General features: G+C 47.7%; 1 protein-coding gene across 1 annotated transcript in view; it reads left to right on the forward strand.

The window, feature by feature from the left end:
* Positions 1-15,943, forward strand: part of LGR6 (leucine-rich repeat containing G protein-coupled receptor 6) — a 66,089-nt gene that overhangs the window by 23,412 nt on the left and 26,734 nt on the right. The window contains exons 4-5 of the mRNA XM_010023931.1: positions 6,282-6,497; positions 13,822-13,893. Coding sequence (XP_010022233.1) covers positions 6,282-6,497; positions 13,822-13,893 — 288 coding nt within the window. The remainder of the gene's footprint in view (positions 1-6,281; positions 6,498-13,821; positions 13,894-15,943) is intronic.

A 15,943-nucleotide genomic window follows, 5' to 3' on the forward strand; every position in this document is an offset into this window, starting at 1 on the left:
CACTGCTTGATGGACCTTTGGGCGACTCTGTTTAACCTCTGCCTACTTCCTGTACACTCCCCATTTCGCTGTGCCTGGCGCCCAGGGACAGGGCTGGTCGGGGAGTCAGCGCAGCAGTGGAGCGCAGATGTCCAACTGTCAGCAGTTTCTGGAGCTGCACCGAGATCTTGGCAATCCTCCTTTGCACGGTTCTGACCTGAGGGGTTTTGGAGGTGTCTGCAACTGGGGATAACAAAGCCCTCTTGTCTCTACCAAAGGCACGTTGTGTGGAGTCTAGGTATTGCTCTGATTTCATTTCCTGAGCATCCCTCGTGGAAGGCTTCCCAGAGGTACTTGTCCCATTAAGTCAGGAGTGAAGACTCATTGCAGTCCAAACAGAGCCCTGCAAACTTTTCCACCAGTTCCTGTTCCACAGCCAACTGGGAACATGTTTGCATCTTGAACTTGCATTCACTGCCTGGGTGGTTTTCTCAAGAGTTTTTAGGCTGGAAACGGAGCTAGGGAACTCTTGTGAGTCTTGCTTTGAGGGCTACGAGCTCTTCTGTGGCAGAGGCAGAGAGCCCAGGTGTTGCAGCAAGCCTACAAGGCAAGGTTTTACCTGTTCAATAACTTGTCTTTCATAGAATCATAAAATGTTTTGGGTTGGAAGGGACCTTTAAAGGTCATATAGTCCATCCTCAACTAGACCAGGTTGCTCAGAGCCCCATCCAACCTGGCCTTGAATGTTTCCAGGGTCAGGGCATCTACCACCTCTCTGGGCAACCTGTTCCAGTGTTTCACCACCCTCATCGTAAAAAAGTCTTTTCCTATGTCTAGCCCGTATCAACCCTCTTTTAGTTTAAACCTTTAATCATTGTCCTATCACTACAGACCCTTCTAAAAAGTCTTTCTTCTAAGTCCCTTTTAAGTACTGAAAACCTGCAATAAGGTCTCCCAAGAGCCTTCTCCAGGCTGAGCAACCCCAGCTCTCTCAGCCTTCCCTAGGAGAGGTGCTCCATCCCTCTGACCATTTCTGTAGCTCTCCTCTAGACCAATTCCAGCAGGTCCATCCTCCCACTATATCTGCAGTACGTTATGACCACAAGGACATGATGGACAGAACAGAAACTGAACCCAGTTCTGCACCTTCCAAGTTAGCACTGCAACCCCTTGCTGCCTTTTGCTGTTCTAATTGGTATCAGTTGATGGAAGAACCTTTGCTCCTCACCTGGGCTATTTTGGGCAGACTCAGGGACCAGAACCTCATGGCAGGACAGTGCAGCCGAGGGGGGCAGAGTGCCTTTGAGCAGGATGTTTTGCAGGGTTCTGGAGCCATCCTCCCTCCCTGCGCCCTCAGGTTGCTGCACGGCAAGTTCCCCAGGAGCTCACAAGCCAGGTTCTGACTCAGTGTGTCTGGGAGTTTTGCTTGAGAAAGGACCTGAGGTGTTGGCCCCAGTCATTAGTAAGTTATCGGAGAAGTTTAGCTGCAGTGACATCATCTCCTTCTTATGTTACTACAAGGAACTTAGATCCTATTAGGGGATAGGAGGTAACTGAATCGAGCCTTTCAAGATAAACTCAGACAGGAAGAGAGACATGATTGCCTGAAGGCACCAATTAGACATTTCTGGTGAGATCAGCTCTGTTCAGCCGGCACACATGCACGCTGGGGCCAGCGAAGACAGCAAGTACCTTGCTCCCCAAGAAAGGGGTGGTCTCAGGAAGGCTTGTGCCACCAGCTCCTCCTCCCACTGCTGCCAGGTCGGTCCTCACTCCTTCGAGGGTCACAGCTCTGACTCCAGCCAGTCCCTTCCTTGTGTCCTCCATTGAGCTGTTGACATATAATCAAGATGCAGAGAAGCTCCCCAGTTCAGAGAGAGCACAGCCCAGCTCAGAACCACCCAGTGCTTCATGTGATCTTTGGTGGCAAGTTTTCTCCAACTTTATGGAGACTGGGAGGGTGGATTGGAGCTTGAGGTTCCACTGTCGTGTTGTGACTTGGCTGTGAGCAGTGGAGGAACACCAGAGAGCCTGTTCTGCAGACAGGTTACTGCACATAGTTTGTCTAAGGCATCCAGAGCCTGCTATTATTGGCACTACTGTGTGCAGGGAAGGAAGCACAGCAGCAGAAGTCTGGATATTTCCTGAGATCATGGCATTGTGCATTGTTATCGTTTCCAGTCTGCTCTCCCTGCAAATGCTCCACATCCAGAAGGAACTGGAAAGATATGGGTGAAGTTGCTCCTGCCAGTCACAGCCTGAGATTTGCACCACATTTGTTAGGGAATAGAGAGACTGTTTCTGGTTATCCATTGCTGCACACTTCTGCCAGTCCTGTAACAGACAGCAGGATGTATGTGCTTATAGATGTCTAGGAAACACACGTGTCCACCCTCTGATACACTCGGGAAGCAGTTATTGGAACAAGACAGTTCTTAGAAACCACTGGGTCTGTGGCACAGGAAACTAAAGATCTCAGATTATAGGTCGACCTGTTAGAATTAATACAAGACTTAAGACATGCTCACTTGCTCTGCCAACTGCACACCCCCCACCACCACCTGAACTCCTGAATGGCTGCACTGATTGCACTGCCTTATTTTCTGCACACTGGGAAGGAGGACTATCCTCTTCTGATGGTTTTCTCATTAGAAATGGACTTCCCCACCTGCTTGGTTCCTTCTAGGAATGCTTTTGATCGTAGCCCCAGTGTGGCAGCAGGGCCAGGGCAGTGACTGTCCCCCTGTGCTGGGCACTGCTGAGGCTGCACCTCGAACCCTGTGTCAGTTCTGGGCCCCTCACTGCAAGAGAGACATTGAGGTGCTGGAGCGGGGCCAGAGAAGGGCACCGGAGCTGGTGCAGGGCCTGGAGCACAAGTGTGATGGGGAAGGGCTGAGGGACCTGGGGGGTTTAGTGTGGAGAAGAGAAGGCTCAGGGGGGACCTGATCGCTCTCTGCAACTGCCTGACAGGAGGATGGAGCCAGGAGGGGGCTGGTCTCTGCTCCCAAGGAACTAGGGATGGGACAAGAGGAACCGGACACAAGCTGCCCCAGGGCAGGTTTAGATGGAGACGAGGAACAATTCCTTGCCCAGAGGGTGCTCAGGCATGGGAATAGGCTGCCCAGGGCAGTGCTGGAGTCACCGTCCCTGCAAGTGTTCACACCCTGGGTAGACAAGGGAAGGGGTGGGTTTGAAAAATCTTAAATGTCTTTTCCAACCTGCCTGATCTTCTGATTCTAAGATCTGGAGAGCAGTGTATGTGATCCGCTCTCCAGACCTACAGCACTGCTCAGCAGCAGGTGCAGGATGAAGTCCCACTTCTAAGCCATCCAGCAGCTTCATGGAAGAGGAATCTTCCTTCTGCAAGCAACGAACGGGTTAATCCTTGCAAGGAAAACCGAGTGATTTGGTGAAATAAAGATTAAAACATCTCTGCGGAAGGTGAGGAGCCAGCCCCAGCCTGTGCTGTCCCATTTACCCACTAATCGGACCAATTATCTTAGGTATAAATCATAACACAGAACACTTACGGAGCCAGAGTCACACACTGAAGAAAGGAGAGAACTGTTGGGTTGGTTTTTGTTTAGTATAATTGATATAATTACTAACAACTCTGTGCCAAGAACTTCTCTTCCAGAAGAGAGTGGAGAGCTGTCTGAAAGCCATAGCAATTAGCAATCCCCACATGCACAGCTTTTATTAGAAAGAATGCACCCCTATTCCAGAAGGAGCCAGCAGCTCCCTGAGGAGCAATTAAACAACCCAGGGACACTTTTGGTACCAGGAACACAGCCATCACTTAGTCCACGTTCCCTTGTCGATGCAGCAAAGGCACATAAGGAACCCTGCCCATCATGCTGTGTGTGAAATGCCTCCACCTGGGCACATCCTTGTTCCTAATTCTAACTTCACTAGCTCCAGATAGGTGCTGGGCTGTGTTCCAAACAGGCTGCTGTTTCTGAGGTAGCTCAGTCCCATGTCCAGCTCATTGCAACCAGCAGAAAGTCTTCCTTTCACTCCACTGAGGAATCTGGTTGGGGTCTGATGTTCATACTCTGGAGCAGATTAAGGCAGGAGTTATGTGGACAGTGGCCACACTCATCACAACATGACACGTTGCCACCAAGCAGGCCCTGCAAATGTGAGGCAACAGAAAACTTTGGGTTCATTTGAGTCTTGCAGAGGTGACCTCTCATTGATGGCAGTTGTGGAGACATGGAGAGCAGAGCCTGCTTGGAGCTGCAGCATGTTCAAAGCTTGTGGCCATCCAGGAACGTTAACGAACTCCTTAGATGAATCCCCATTATTGTCCCTGCACTAAGCATAGGGATCCACAAAGACAGGGTGCTGAGTACATTCAAAAACCCCCATAGGACTCATGCTACTTCACTGGCTTTCCCCTCATACCTATGGACCAAGGATGTGAAGAGATGCCTTTCCTGATCATATGCTAAACAGCCATGGAGCAAATCCATTAACATTAATGGTTTCTCCAACACTTGCTGCACCATCTCATTGAAGTCAAACTCCCTTGTGGTTCATGGCTGTGTTTTCATCACAGAGTTTATGGCTTGGCACACTCAGCGTAGTGTACAGGCCTTTGGCTCTGTTTTAGTGTCTCTATCTCATAGAATCATGGAATGGTTTGGGTTGGAAAGGACCTTGAGATCATCCAGTTCCAACCCCCTGCCATTTAGTTTTGAAAAATTAGAACTATTCTTGGCGGATATTTCATTGTCTGTTCTTTAATTAATTAAACTTGAAACAGAGCATTCACTTTAAAACCATTTTCAGTAAACATATAGAGAGTTGGATGAAAGAATGGCTCTGAGAAAAGCAAGCAGCACTTCTTTGCTTTTGAAAAAGATATTAGGATGCCAAAACTGATCAGAACTCTTATCCTGAAGAAGGAACGGAGAAAAGAAGCAAAGATTCACATTTCCCGTTCAAGTTTTCATTTTAGTCAAGAAGTTCTTGTTTGTCTGGATGAAAAATTTCAAATAGAGTCTTTAATCTTCCCCTGAGCTGCTGCAGGGGTTGCTTTTCTGCTCTTTATTATTTGGATTTGCCTCATTCTGGGGGGAAACAGTGGTTGGGTCTGCTCCAATGTCCAACTTCCATCAAAATTATTACTTTAAGTAGTCAAAAATACTGATTTCTATACCCCATTCTTTCATGGAGGATTGTTGATTTGAGGGCTGTTAACTTCCTCTCTCTTGCTTTGATAAGAGACGGAGTGCTTTCTCTTTGCAATTTGAATTCAGAGATCTTTCCTTCAGATAGCTTGGAAAAATAAAATAAGCTCTGTTGGCTGCAGATGGAAATCAGAATTTGCTTTCTCCCTGGGATAATTGGTTCCTGGTATTTCATCCAAATTTGGAGTGTTTTTCTCTTAGATTTGGATTTTCAATCTACAGATAACACATTGTATCCTGCTCACCACTGTTGAGATAATAGTAAGAGACATGATTCCCAAACCTAGTTTTTTAACTTTTCTTTTTTTTTTCATAATAAGTTTGATATTTTTTGGCTTCTCGATCTATTTGGGAACTAAAGCAAGTCTTAAAAATTACAGTTTCTCACCAAATTAAACCTCAAATTCAACCCCCTTAAGGTTTCCTCGGTGTAATAAGGGAAACAGAAAAAAGCAATTGGCAAATCAAGGAGAAAGAAAGGCCTGAACATGTGTGATACAGTGAGCACAGGCTTAATTCCTGCACCATGACCTATGGGCTGACTCGCTCGCGGTGCTGTTGCAGGTAGCTCTGGATCAAAGGCAGGACCCCAAGCAGGGCTGCCACATATTTCACATTTCCAGACAAACCCTTTGCTTTGGGAATGAGGCTTTGGCCACACGCTTTGGCTGTCCTGCAGCAGGGGGGGTGAGCACGTGGGGGGTACCCCAAGCAGGGCTGTGCCTCTGCAGATCAGCTCAGGCAGATCCATGGCAAGCCCAGCCCCAGGGGATGCAGCTTTGATGCTCGTTTTTAAGGAGGGTGCCTGCAAGCCATGGCTGGCCAATGTCCATCTGGTGGGTCCATGTGGAAGGACTCAGCCCAACCACTTGTTTAAGAAGCTGCCATTAGTTGGCAGCACTAAATGGCTATCAAGAAGGGAGGGATCATCACTGGCAGTGGTCAAACATCTCCAAGCTAATCACTATTTACAGCCTAAGCCAATCTTCCTGGCCATCAATCCATCCCGCCTCGGCATCCAAATTCCCTTTGCATAATACTGTGGGCACATAAAGCAACGCTAGATCCATCTCTCACTCATCCCCACCCTGTTTCTTTCCCACTCAGACGCCTGGATGCAAACCTTATCTCTGTGGTGCCCGAGAAGAGCTTTGAGGGGCTGCTCTCCTTGCGTCACCTATGGCTGGATGATAATGCCCTGACGGAGATCCCTGTCCAAGCTCTGAACCACCTGCCAGCGCTGCAAGCCATGACCCTGGCTCTCAACCAGATCTGGCACATCCCCGATTATGCCTTCCAGAACCTCAGCAGCCTCGTGGTGCTGTAAGCCTTCTCTGCTTGTTACTCCCTCACAGCCACGGCATCCTCCGGCTGGGACAAGGTGCTGACCGTGCATGGCAAACGGGGTCCTCCTCATGTGGGTAGACCTGATGGTCACCCCTCTGGAGCAGCTTTTTGCTGCAGGGGCAGCAGGCAGAGGTTTTGTTCACAAGGAATCCCTGCTGTTTGAGATGAAATGCTAAAATTGCCTGGTTTGGTTGATTTTTTTTTTTCATATTTTCTCCATTTTTCACTGAAAAGCCAAAAACTCAATATAATTAAAAAAAAATAATAATCTTTTCATTTAAAAACAACCAACCAAACAAAAAACCTTGTATCTGGAAACAAAAAGTAGATTTTTTTTACCCGAAGACTCGAGCAACAAAAAGCTTCTCATTTCTATGTTCCCTCCAATCCCTGTGTTAAAACTACAGGGATTTCTACCAACACAAACCAGCATTTTTGCTCATTGGAATCCATGCCAAGAAAACTTTTTGACCAAACATGATTTCAAACAGAAGGTCCAACCTCAGCACCTTGTCCCAGTCTGTGCACGCTTATTTGCATGACTGTATTATTGCAGATCAGCTGTTCTTTGCAGTGATCACAACCCTGTGGTGCATGTTGTTGTCCATGTTACTGGCAGCATTCAGAGCAATGTAGGGAACAGTGCTACATACCTGGTCCAGGAGGGAATGTCTACTCCATGGGCAGTGAGACACTAACTCTGCAGCCAGAAAACAAGCTGATGTCTTTGGCAGTTAGATCAGGAGGTGCATCCTTTCCATCAGCAGAGGCTTGCATCTTATCTAGTTTTCCAAAGGAAGCTCACATGTGCAAATTAGCTAGTCAGTGCTTTTTTGGTGTTGATTAGCAAGTTCAAGTGTGATTGCCAGCTACTTTTGAGCTCCTACATGTACATAAAGTGCTACCATTGAGTTCTGTAATATGTATTGATAGCAGGGTATTAAGCAACCTCAGCATGTGGTGCCTTAGTGAAAGTTTACCAATTATTTTGCTTTCAAAATTTAAAGTGTTTACCAAAGCCATCTAGCACAGAAAGTGCTTGGGCAAAGCACAGTGCAGAGTTTTATTAAGCATCAACTTCAGCTGTTTAGACAAAGCATAAAGGCTTATTTAGGAGAAATGCTAAAAGCAACTTGAGAAATGTCAAATAAGTAGTTTTCACCCACAATAGTGCCCCTTCTACAAGGCATCCCATGACCATCATAGTGCAACCACTTCATTCAGCTTTAATAGCTAGCCCGGCGGGTGAGCTGACATTTGGGGTTTTATTTTGAGTCTCAAAAGCATGCTGCTTTCCTTCTGGCTTATCCCATGATTTGGGTGAGAAGCAACTCCTTAATTAAACAGGCAAGCTCAAGAAATAAAAGTCATTGGCCGTTAGGTCACAAGGGAGAGAATAATGTCCCACCACAGACAATTGGAAGGGAACACATGTGTGATCCTGCCAGGCACTGCGAGACATGATGATAAATGTTTGTGGGATTGCAAGTGTTTGGCAGAACTGGTCCCATAAATCTCTCCCATGGTTTCATGCACACCCTTGTAGTGCACAGGCAGTGGAAAGTCACCCAGTGTTGCTCCTGCACCCCACCAGGGATGCTTCCCTGCTTCAGACTTGCCCACCAAGCTGAGCAGTAAAGTTTGTGAGGACACCTTCCCCACCAGGATGCAGAGGATACATATGCACGTTCCTCTAGCAAGTGTCTGAATGTGCATGTGGAACAAGAAGAGCCCTAAACGTCAGGAAACTGAAGAGGTATTAAAATTACCACCTGGGGGATCAGAGCCAAGGGCACATGTGGAGGAGCACAGGGGAATGTCCCATCTACAGCCTGATTGATGCTCAGGGACACAGCTGACCATGGCTGAGGGCATGACCTTCCCAGGTGCAGGGATGTGCTCTTCCTCCTCCACACACCTTGGGCCTTTGGGAGAGATGTGGGTGATCATCCTGCACTGACACAAAGCACCAACGTCAGGATATACAAGCCTCAATCTGGAATAAATTAAGGGGTTCGGTCTCTGCTAATAAATTACACCTCTGTTGAGGAATTCACTGATCTTATTCCCATCTATTGCTGCTGCAGGTTTCTAACTAGAGCTGCAGGGTGTTCAGTAAGCAGAGCCTTGTGTAAATCACTCATGATGAAACCTGAGTCTTGGTAATTGGCACCATCCTTTCCCCTGCTTTGATAACAAGGGCTTCATGTGCTGTGATGTTGGCACTGAGCTGCTGATGGCAGAAGGGAGACGGCTTGTTTGATCAGGGTGGCTCGGGGATAGGATACTGATAGGATACTCCAAGTTTTATCTATTCGGGACTGAATGTGTCTCAGCATCTACAAGCAGAAATAGTCCTGAGTATTTTTCAGCTGATGATTTGCACGAGCAAAGGGGTTTTTTGCAAAAAGCATCTTCTTTCTTGGGGCAAAAAGATTTGTCATTTAGAAGTGAGCATCTGAAATCCCCATGCTGCTGTGCTGACAGGCAGATGAAGTGCATGACAGCAGTTCTCGTTAGCATTCCTCGTCTCCTCTCTTGACTGAATTCAGCAAAGGCAACTCTCAAAAGAGGAATCACAGCACCTCTTTCAGCCCTGGTCCCCAGAGGGGTCTGCTAGTCCTGCAGTAAAATCTCACATGGACTTACTCAAACATTCCTGCGGTGCTGAAGATGCTGCTGTCAAAAGGAACCAGCATTTGCTGCCTCACATGCAGTGAGCTTGGAGCCAGTGAGTTAACTTGTCCCCATAATGCTAAAAAGATGCTCTTCTTGCCTTATCTGGCCTGACCCTTGTCTACCTGCACACAAGTCTTTCAAATACAAGGACTCTGGGGAAGTTGTTTTCATGCCACTACCAGTTAGTCTGGCTTAACATCCTCTGATTCTTGCACTCTTGTCTCTACCCCCTCTATGCCATCTCTGTGTTCGTTACTGTCTGTCCTACCCTTCCCTCATCACAGCTTTTCCAGTCCCCATTCAATTAGCTGGTTTGCAATCCGAAGTTACTCTACATACCACACTTGTTTGTTCCTCCACAGCTTTGAGATGGAGAGATCAGAACCACACACTGTAGCAAAGACAAAAATGAATGCTAGTTTATACAATGACATTAACACTGTTATGCAGCGCGTTTCCTCCTTTCTAGTCATCCCTATCATTTGATTTGCTTTTTTGACAGCTACTAAACGCCAACACCCCCTTCCTTTAGATATGTAAAGCCTATTACTGCATATGCTCATAGAAGACTGGCTTTCCTCCCTTCCACAGCACTTTACATGTGTGCAACCTAAATTTCAGCTGATGTTTTATTGTTGAGGACAAGCCACCCACCTGCAAGTGGTTCCCTCCTAGGTCAAGACCTTCCAGCTGAATGTGTTGATATCTGAATACAGTAAATGAAGGATATTTAGTAGAATTTCTCTTTCTTACAGTTTTTATCATGGGCATGATGTGAGGAAGGACATGATGCCGCTCTAACAGTATGGTTTAGTGACTAGAGGAGAAAAGGAGTTTCCAAGACTCCTGGGTTCCCATTCCGATTTTGGTCTGTGTTCTGATGTTATTCTGGCCAAAACTTTCAGAGTGGACCATGGATTCCCAGTGTCCTCCCTGTCTGGGAACAAACATCAAACATCTCATCCCTGCTTTCCAGGGGAGGATAAACCTGTGCATCACTATTGTCACCTGTACAAGGGAGTTAACAAGTCCCTCTCCGACAGCTTCTTGGGAACCTTGGTGCTGGCAGAGAGTGCCAGGCATGTGCAATTCGTTATTACTAAGAACAATATTGCCTGGAACATCTGGGTCTCATTCATGGGCTTTTTAATTTGCAGAAGTGCTTTTTCTCTCCGAGGACCAAGCCTGCTGCCTTGCAAAAGTGAATCTCCCTCTCCAGCACTTGAGGAAGAAGCAAATAGCACTCCAAGGCACCCCTGAGAATGTCACTTCTGATGGAGCTTTATTCTTCACCAGACACGTCTCATGCTATTCCTTCACTGCCAGAAATAATCCATGGGAATTTGCACCATTTATGATTTAGTTTACTTATCCATGGCCAAGTTGAGGGAAAGGACAATATTGCCACAATAGAGCTGGAAATTCATCATGGCACTGGCTGGTCCAGTGGGAGAATTCGTATCATGTCAGATTTGAACGTGGTTCAAATCATCTAATGCAAATAATGGCTGGAAACTATTTGCATTTGTCCTTTTTGAGAAGAAAAAATGAAGTCATTAGAAAAGATAGCGATGGAGAATCCACCACTTCTCTTTGTAGTTTCTTCCAGCCATGTTTAGTGTCAAAAAAAAGCTCAGACTTCCCATTGGAATTTTCTTTGGCTTTGACTTCAGACATTTGTTCTTATTCTGTTCTCCACTAAATCACAGAACCATTTTAGTCCCCATTTTCTAACTAGGAAGAATCCTATACATTACACTGCACTCGTCATCCTGTTTTATTCAGCTGAACAGATTGAGCACTGTAAGTCTCCATCCTAGTTTTTTCCAGCCCTTGGATCATTTTTATTGCTCTTCTTTGCACCCATCCCAAATGATCAACATCCAGTTAACAATGCAGGTACCAGAAACACATTTACCCTTCCAAAGCCACTTTCACCAGTTCAAATCAGATGATTTGGAAAAATCACGTTTACGCCCAATTTGTGATAAGAAATTGTTGTCAAGGGCAGAAAATCTTCCTTCTAGAAACTGTTGGATACTAGCTCCAATAGGCTTAAAGTCTGCCCATGTTTTTGCATCACAACAGGGTTGTTTATAGCCCAGATCTGAGTATCTCGAGTTGCTATCAAACCAGCTGTAATTTACAGGGCAGAATATAACATCTGTGGGCTGAGCTCAAATTGACAAACACTGGAGATGTTGCAATTCCACTTGTTAAAATTTGTTTACCAGGGGAGGAAAAACCCCAGGCAGGATGGAAGAAAGGAACATCTTTTCAAGTGTTTACCTTTCCAGCTCTTTTGCTTCTATTCTTGCCATGTGGCTGGTTAACAGCTCCAGAGCCCAGCTTGGAGCAGCAAATCCTTTTATAACTCTTTTTTTGGTTGCTCATCATTTTCTCACCAACAAATAACTTCCTTCTGATGATTTTTCATTACTTTGCCTCCAAACAAAGCACTTTTAGAGCCAAATATAAACACAGGAGGTGACTGCTTTTCTATTCTGTCGCCTGACTCGAGTGATAGCACCCAACTGCTCAGCATGTCCCGTTGTACCACCCTGACAAAGCTCCTCATCTTGCCCAGCATTCAGCATTCCCTTTCTCCCCACACTGTCCCCTCGCAGCAGACAGAGGTATGGGGCGAGGGAGGGTTTTCTGTGGTACCTCTTGCTGTGATTACAGAATGACTCCAGATCCAAAACCTCTACTTGCAGTATCCAGTGCTCAAAGGGACCCAAAATGGTTGGTACTATCTTGCACTGGAAGTGCCAAGTGAAGTAAGGACAACACGACCTGAAGTTAACCCATAGTATCTGACAGAGCAAATCATCTGGACTCGAACTTCTCTTCTTGTGATAAGGAGAAATTGCTCCTGTAAGATTCTGATTTTGATCTCAGCTTCTTTTCTCCTCTGAAAGTCACAATCAAACCAAGTTTTCTCGCAGGCAACATCCTTTTCTTTCTTCCCATTTGCTCAAAGGAGCAAACATACTTTATCACACATCTTTCCCCTCCCTTCCCCTTCCTCTGAAAGGGTTGTATGTTCTCATCCCACTGACAAACATCCGTCTTGGGCTGGTTTCTGTTTTGCAAGCCCCTACCAAACTGCCCTAGAGCCTGGCTGCTCCTCCACTCCCAGTTCCCTCCTGTTTTACCCTAGAATATTTGGCAGTGGGAGCTGCCTGTGCTCAGCCAAACAGCTCACGCTTGAATCCAGGTGGAGTGAGAGATTTTTCAAGCAGAGACAGATTTAGATCAAGCAGCAAATAATGAAGAAGTCATTGATCCATCTGCCAGCATGGAGTCTCCCCAGGGCGCTTGGAAGGAGGCAGCAGTGTTGGACAAAGGCTGGTGCATCCTTGAGCATGGGGAAGGGAGGAAAGGACCCCAGAGGCAAGTGGTGTGGCAACAGATTCACCACACAGGACTCAGTGTTAAAGGAGAACCCAAACTGTAAAATGAACTGGTGGGGAAACCTGCTCTGATAGAGATCAAAAAGGTGTCATGTCCCACAGGACCTGTGTCCTTGGTGGGCATTTCCCACAAGGAGCATCTCAGCGCAAGCATGGACATAATAAAGTGCTCAAGTGTAGGCTGGGAGAAGTGCAGCCTGGGCAGCAGAGGGTTGTCTTCTCCTGTTTTCCAGCAGACTCTCCTCAGTCTGCTCTCTGTATGGACACCAAGGTGCCCTTGAGTGGGATTTCAAAGGGAGATGCACAATTAGCCACACAGCTCCCACCAGCTGTAACGGAAGCCAGATGGCAAAACCACTCAGATGCACACACACACACAGAGTTTCTGACTCCGGGTCTTCCTGATATGCCAGAACAAAATGAGACATGGGAGTAAGGGACCCATGAAAACAGAAAACCCGGCAGATGGGGCTCCAGGAACTCATCCCCTACAGAGCTTTCAAGGCAAAAATACCCCAGGTGGCCCCAGCACATGGCTTTCCAGCACCAGCATTAGGGCTGGGAGCTCCACAGCCCTTAAGCACTGGGTATTCATGGCATGTAGCACCACGATGAATGGGAACAAGGGAAAAAAGTGTTACCTTAGTGTCAAGAATGTGCATCAGCCTCTCACATGGCCCCTGATGCATTAAACTGAGACAACTTTCCTTGCAACCAAACTGGAGCTAATCCAGGAACTGGCAACTCAATGTATTGCAAGATAATAAACTGTGACTACCAGGATGACTTTGAGCTCAAAGCCTTCTTGCCACTACAAAGGCTCTGAGGAGTCCAAATATGCCTGTGTCTTTCAACAGTGCCCATCAACAAGTGTTGAAGTCATACAGCACTTTGTAGGGTTGGGACCAGCATAGGGGGAGATGTAGGGTGTTTCTGGAAGCTTCTTGCTTCAGCATGTTCATCCAGAGTCACCTGGCAGCTGTGAAAGTGGAGGTCTCGGGGAACTGGGTTTCCTGGGTGAAACAGAAGCTCTGTAGCTACTCTGCAAGCACCCAGCATGTGTCTCATGGGGCAAGAGAGGAGACCTTACAACACCCCTCATTGTCCCAGCCCAGGCTGTGCTCAGCTTGCAGGATGTCCCTGGGCTCAGGCTGGCAGGAAAGGTCAGCTTGCTCCTCCACTGACCATCTCTCTTTTGTCCACAGGCACCTGCACAACAACCGGATCCAAAGCCTGGGAGCCAACGGCTTCGATGGGCTGCACAGCTTGGAAACCCTGTGAGTCCCCTGTTTTCTTGTCTATCTTGAAGAGTTTGTGTCTATTCACCCCCTCCTGCACTGCCCACAGGACAGAGCCCCACTTGCACGTTCACTCCTCACCAGGCACCAGCCCAGCAAGCAGATGCCCAAGGCATGATGCTCCATGGGGTGATGGCAGACTGGACTTTCTCCCTGAGCCTGTGCAAGCTGCTCTAACTGTGCTACTGCTGCACAGGAGGGTCGAGTGTCTGTGAGGGGGCTCTGGGTGCAATCCTGGTGCAATCCACAGACGTCCATGCCTGCCTCCACCTCCTCGCCAATTCGCCTGGTCCAAAAGCTTCCTAAATACCCGGCCAAAACAAGGGGCCAGCTTGAGTTCAAGGCTGGTAAAATCCTCTAGAACCCATAGAATCTCTCTTCAAGATGGTCTCTCATGTCACTTGGCATCGTGTTTTTGGCATGGCTGGGTAGGTAGTCTGCCAGGAGGCAGGTGGAAAGAAAAAACAGGAATGAACTCTCTTCTAGGACACATCTTCATTAGCAGCAGATGGGTCACCCTGAGCTCAAAGAGAATTGAATCTGATGGTCTTGCCTTGCACACACCACGCCTTTGGCTGCAGTATGAATTACTTGGGTCTCGTGTCATGCATTGACCTAGGAGGAAACATCAGCAAGCAAGCAAAGAAATCAAGGCTCTGAAAGACTGGAAGAGGTGCCTGTTGCCTTCAATTGTGCAGAACATGTCCCTTCATGCAGGCCTTGGGGTCAGAGTCAGGCCCTTGCTCCTTGCCAAGGAGACCTAGGGGGTCTGGGTCATGGCGAAAAGAGGTGACACTTGCCAGCATTCAAAGAGACAGGGCCCTTCTGCACCCAGCACGGTGCCAGCAGCAGTGATGGCTTGAGAGTGGAAGCATCAGGCAAGCCCTTGGTCCCTCGACACGCTCCTGGGGGGCAGGACCATGACATGTATTGTCTCTTACTTTCAGACTGGCACATCCTGGGGCCACCCAGAAGGGCTCAGCTGGGGAGAGGTTGAACTGTGCCAGGGATGGTGCAGGAAGGGATCCTGCTGGATTGCCTCCTGTGGTGACCCGCAGATCTCCCCCATCACTGTTCCAGCTCAGCTTTCTCCCAGGCATTTCTGGTGGGTACAGGAGGCAGAGTCGTGTCACCCAGGCTGCACAAAGGCAGGCAATTTGCAGGAGGGAGAAGGGGACTTGCTGGTGGAAGAAAACCCTGTTTGGGCTGTAGGCACAGGCAGACCATGCAGCAACATCACAGCCTGCATCAGAGCAACCTCATTATTCAGCCAAGGTGGTTAAAGCTACCCTGCTGCCCATCCCAAGCAGGATGGGGCTGCAGGGAAGTGGCTGCCCCTTAATTTACTGTTGGAAAGGGCTTCTTAAGGTCCTTTCCAACCCTAACTATTCTATGATTCTATGTGAGTATCCCACAGCCCCCATCCTCCACGAGCTGCCTGCATGGGGCTGTGGACAAGATCTCCAGACTCCTCCACATCCGATCACACTGGAGCATCCTCAAGAGACAATGAGGTGGCTTTTGCTCCTCTTGGCCTCGTTCTCACCTCCAGGCCAGCAAGTATTTCAAGCCACTGACTTTCATTGCTCCTGCAAGTGGAGCCATCCCCCTCCTGTTGACGTCCAGCTCTCATCTGTCCTGCTGACCACAGCTGGCCAAGCTTGGTGGCAAAAAACAGCCAAGCATTTGGCTGCAACAGCCCAGCCAAGCTTCTCGAGCTGCATCCACCTTCCACCTCTCAGCTCCTGTGCATGTGGAGACTATTACAGGCTCTGCACATACCCTTTAACTCCAATTATGATTACGTTCTGTTGAGAGCACTTGGCTTGTGGAGGCCAAACTGTGCTCCCAGTTACCCTGTAGGTGTTACCTCCTGGAAAACAGCACAATGGTGAGTTCGGTGAAGACCGAAACTTCTCCAGGGTTCCTAAAATGAGTCTCTGTGGCCAGATGCTGATTACAAACCAGGCACAATAGTTGAAGAAGTTAAAAGGAAAACAGGTTGATTTGGGCTTTCCAGCAGAGCCTG

This window comes from Nestor notabilis, unplaced genomic scaffold (assembly GCF_000696875.1).
Source record: "Nestor notabilis isolate BGI_N333 unplaced genomic scaffold, ASM69687v1 scaffold5981, whole genome shotgun sequence".
NCBI classification, from domain to species: Eukaryota; Metazoa; Chordata; class Aves; order Psittaciformes; family Psittacidae; genus Nestor; species Nestor notabilis.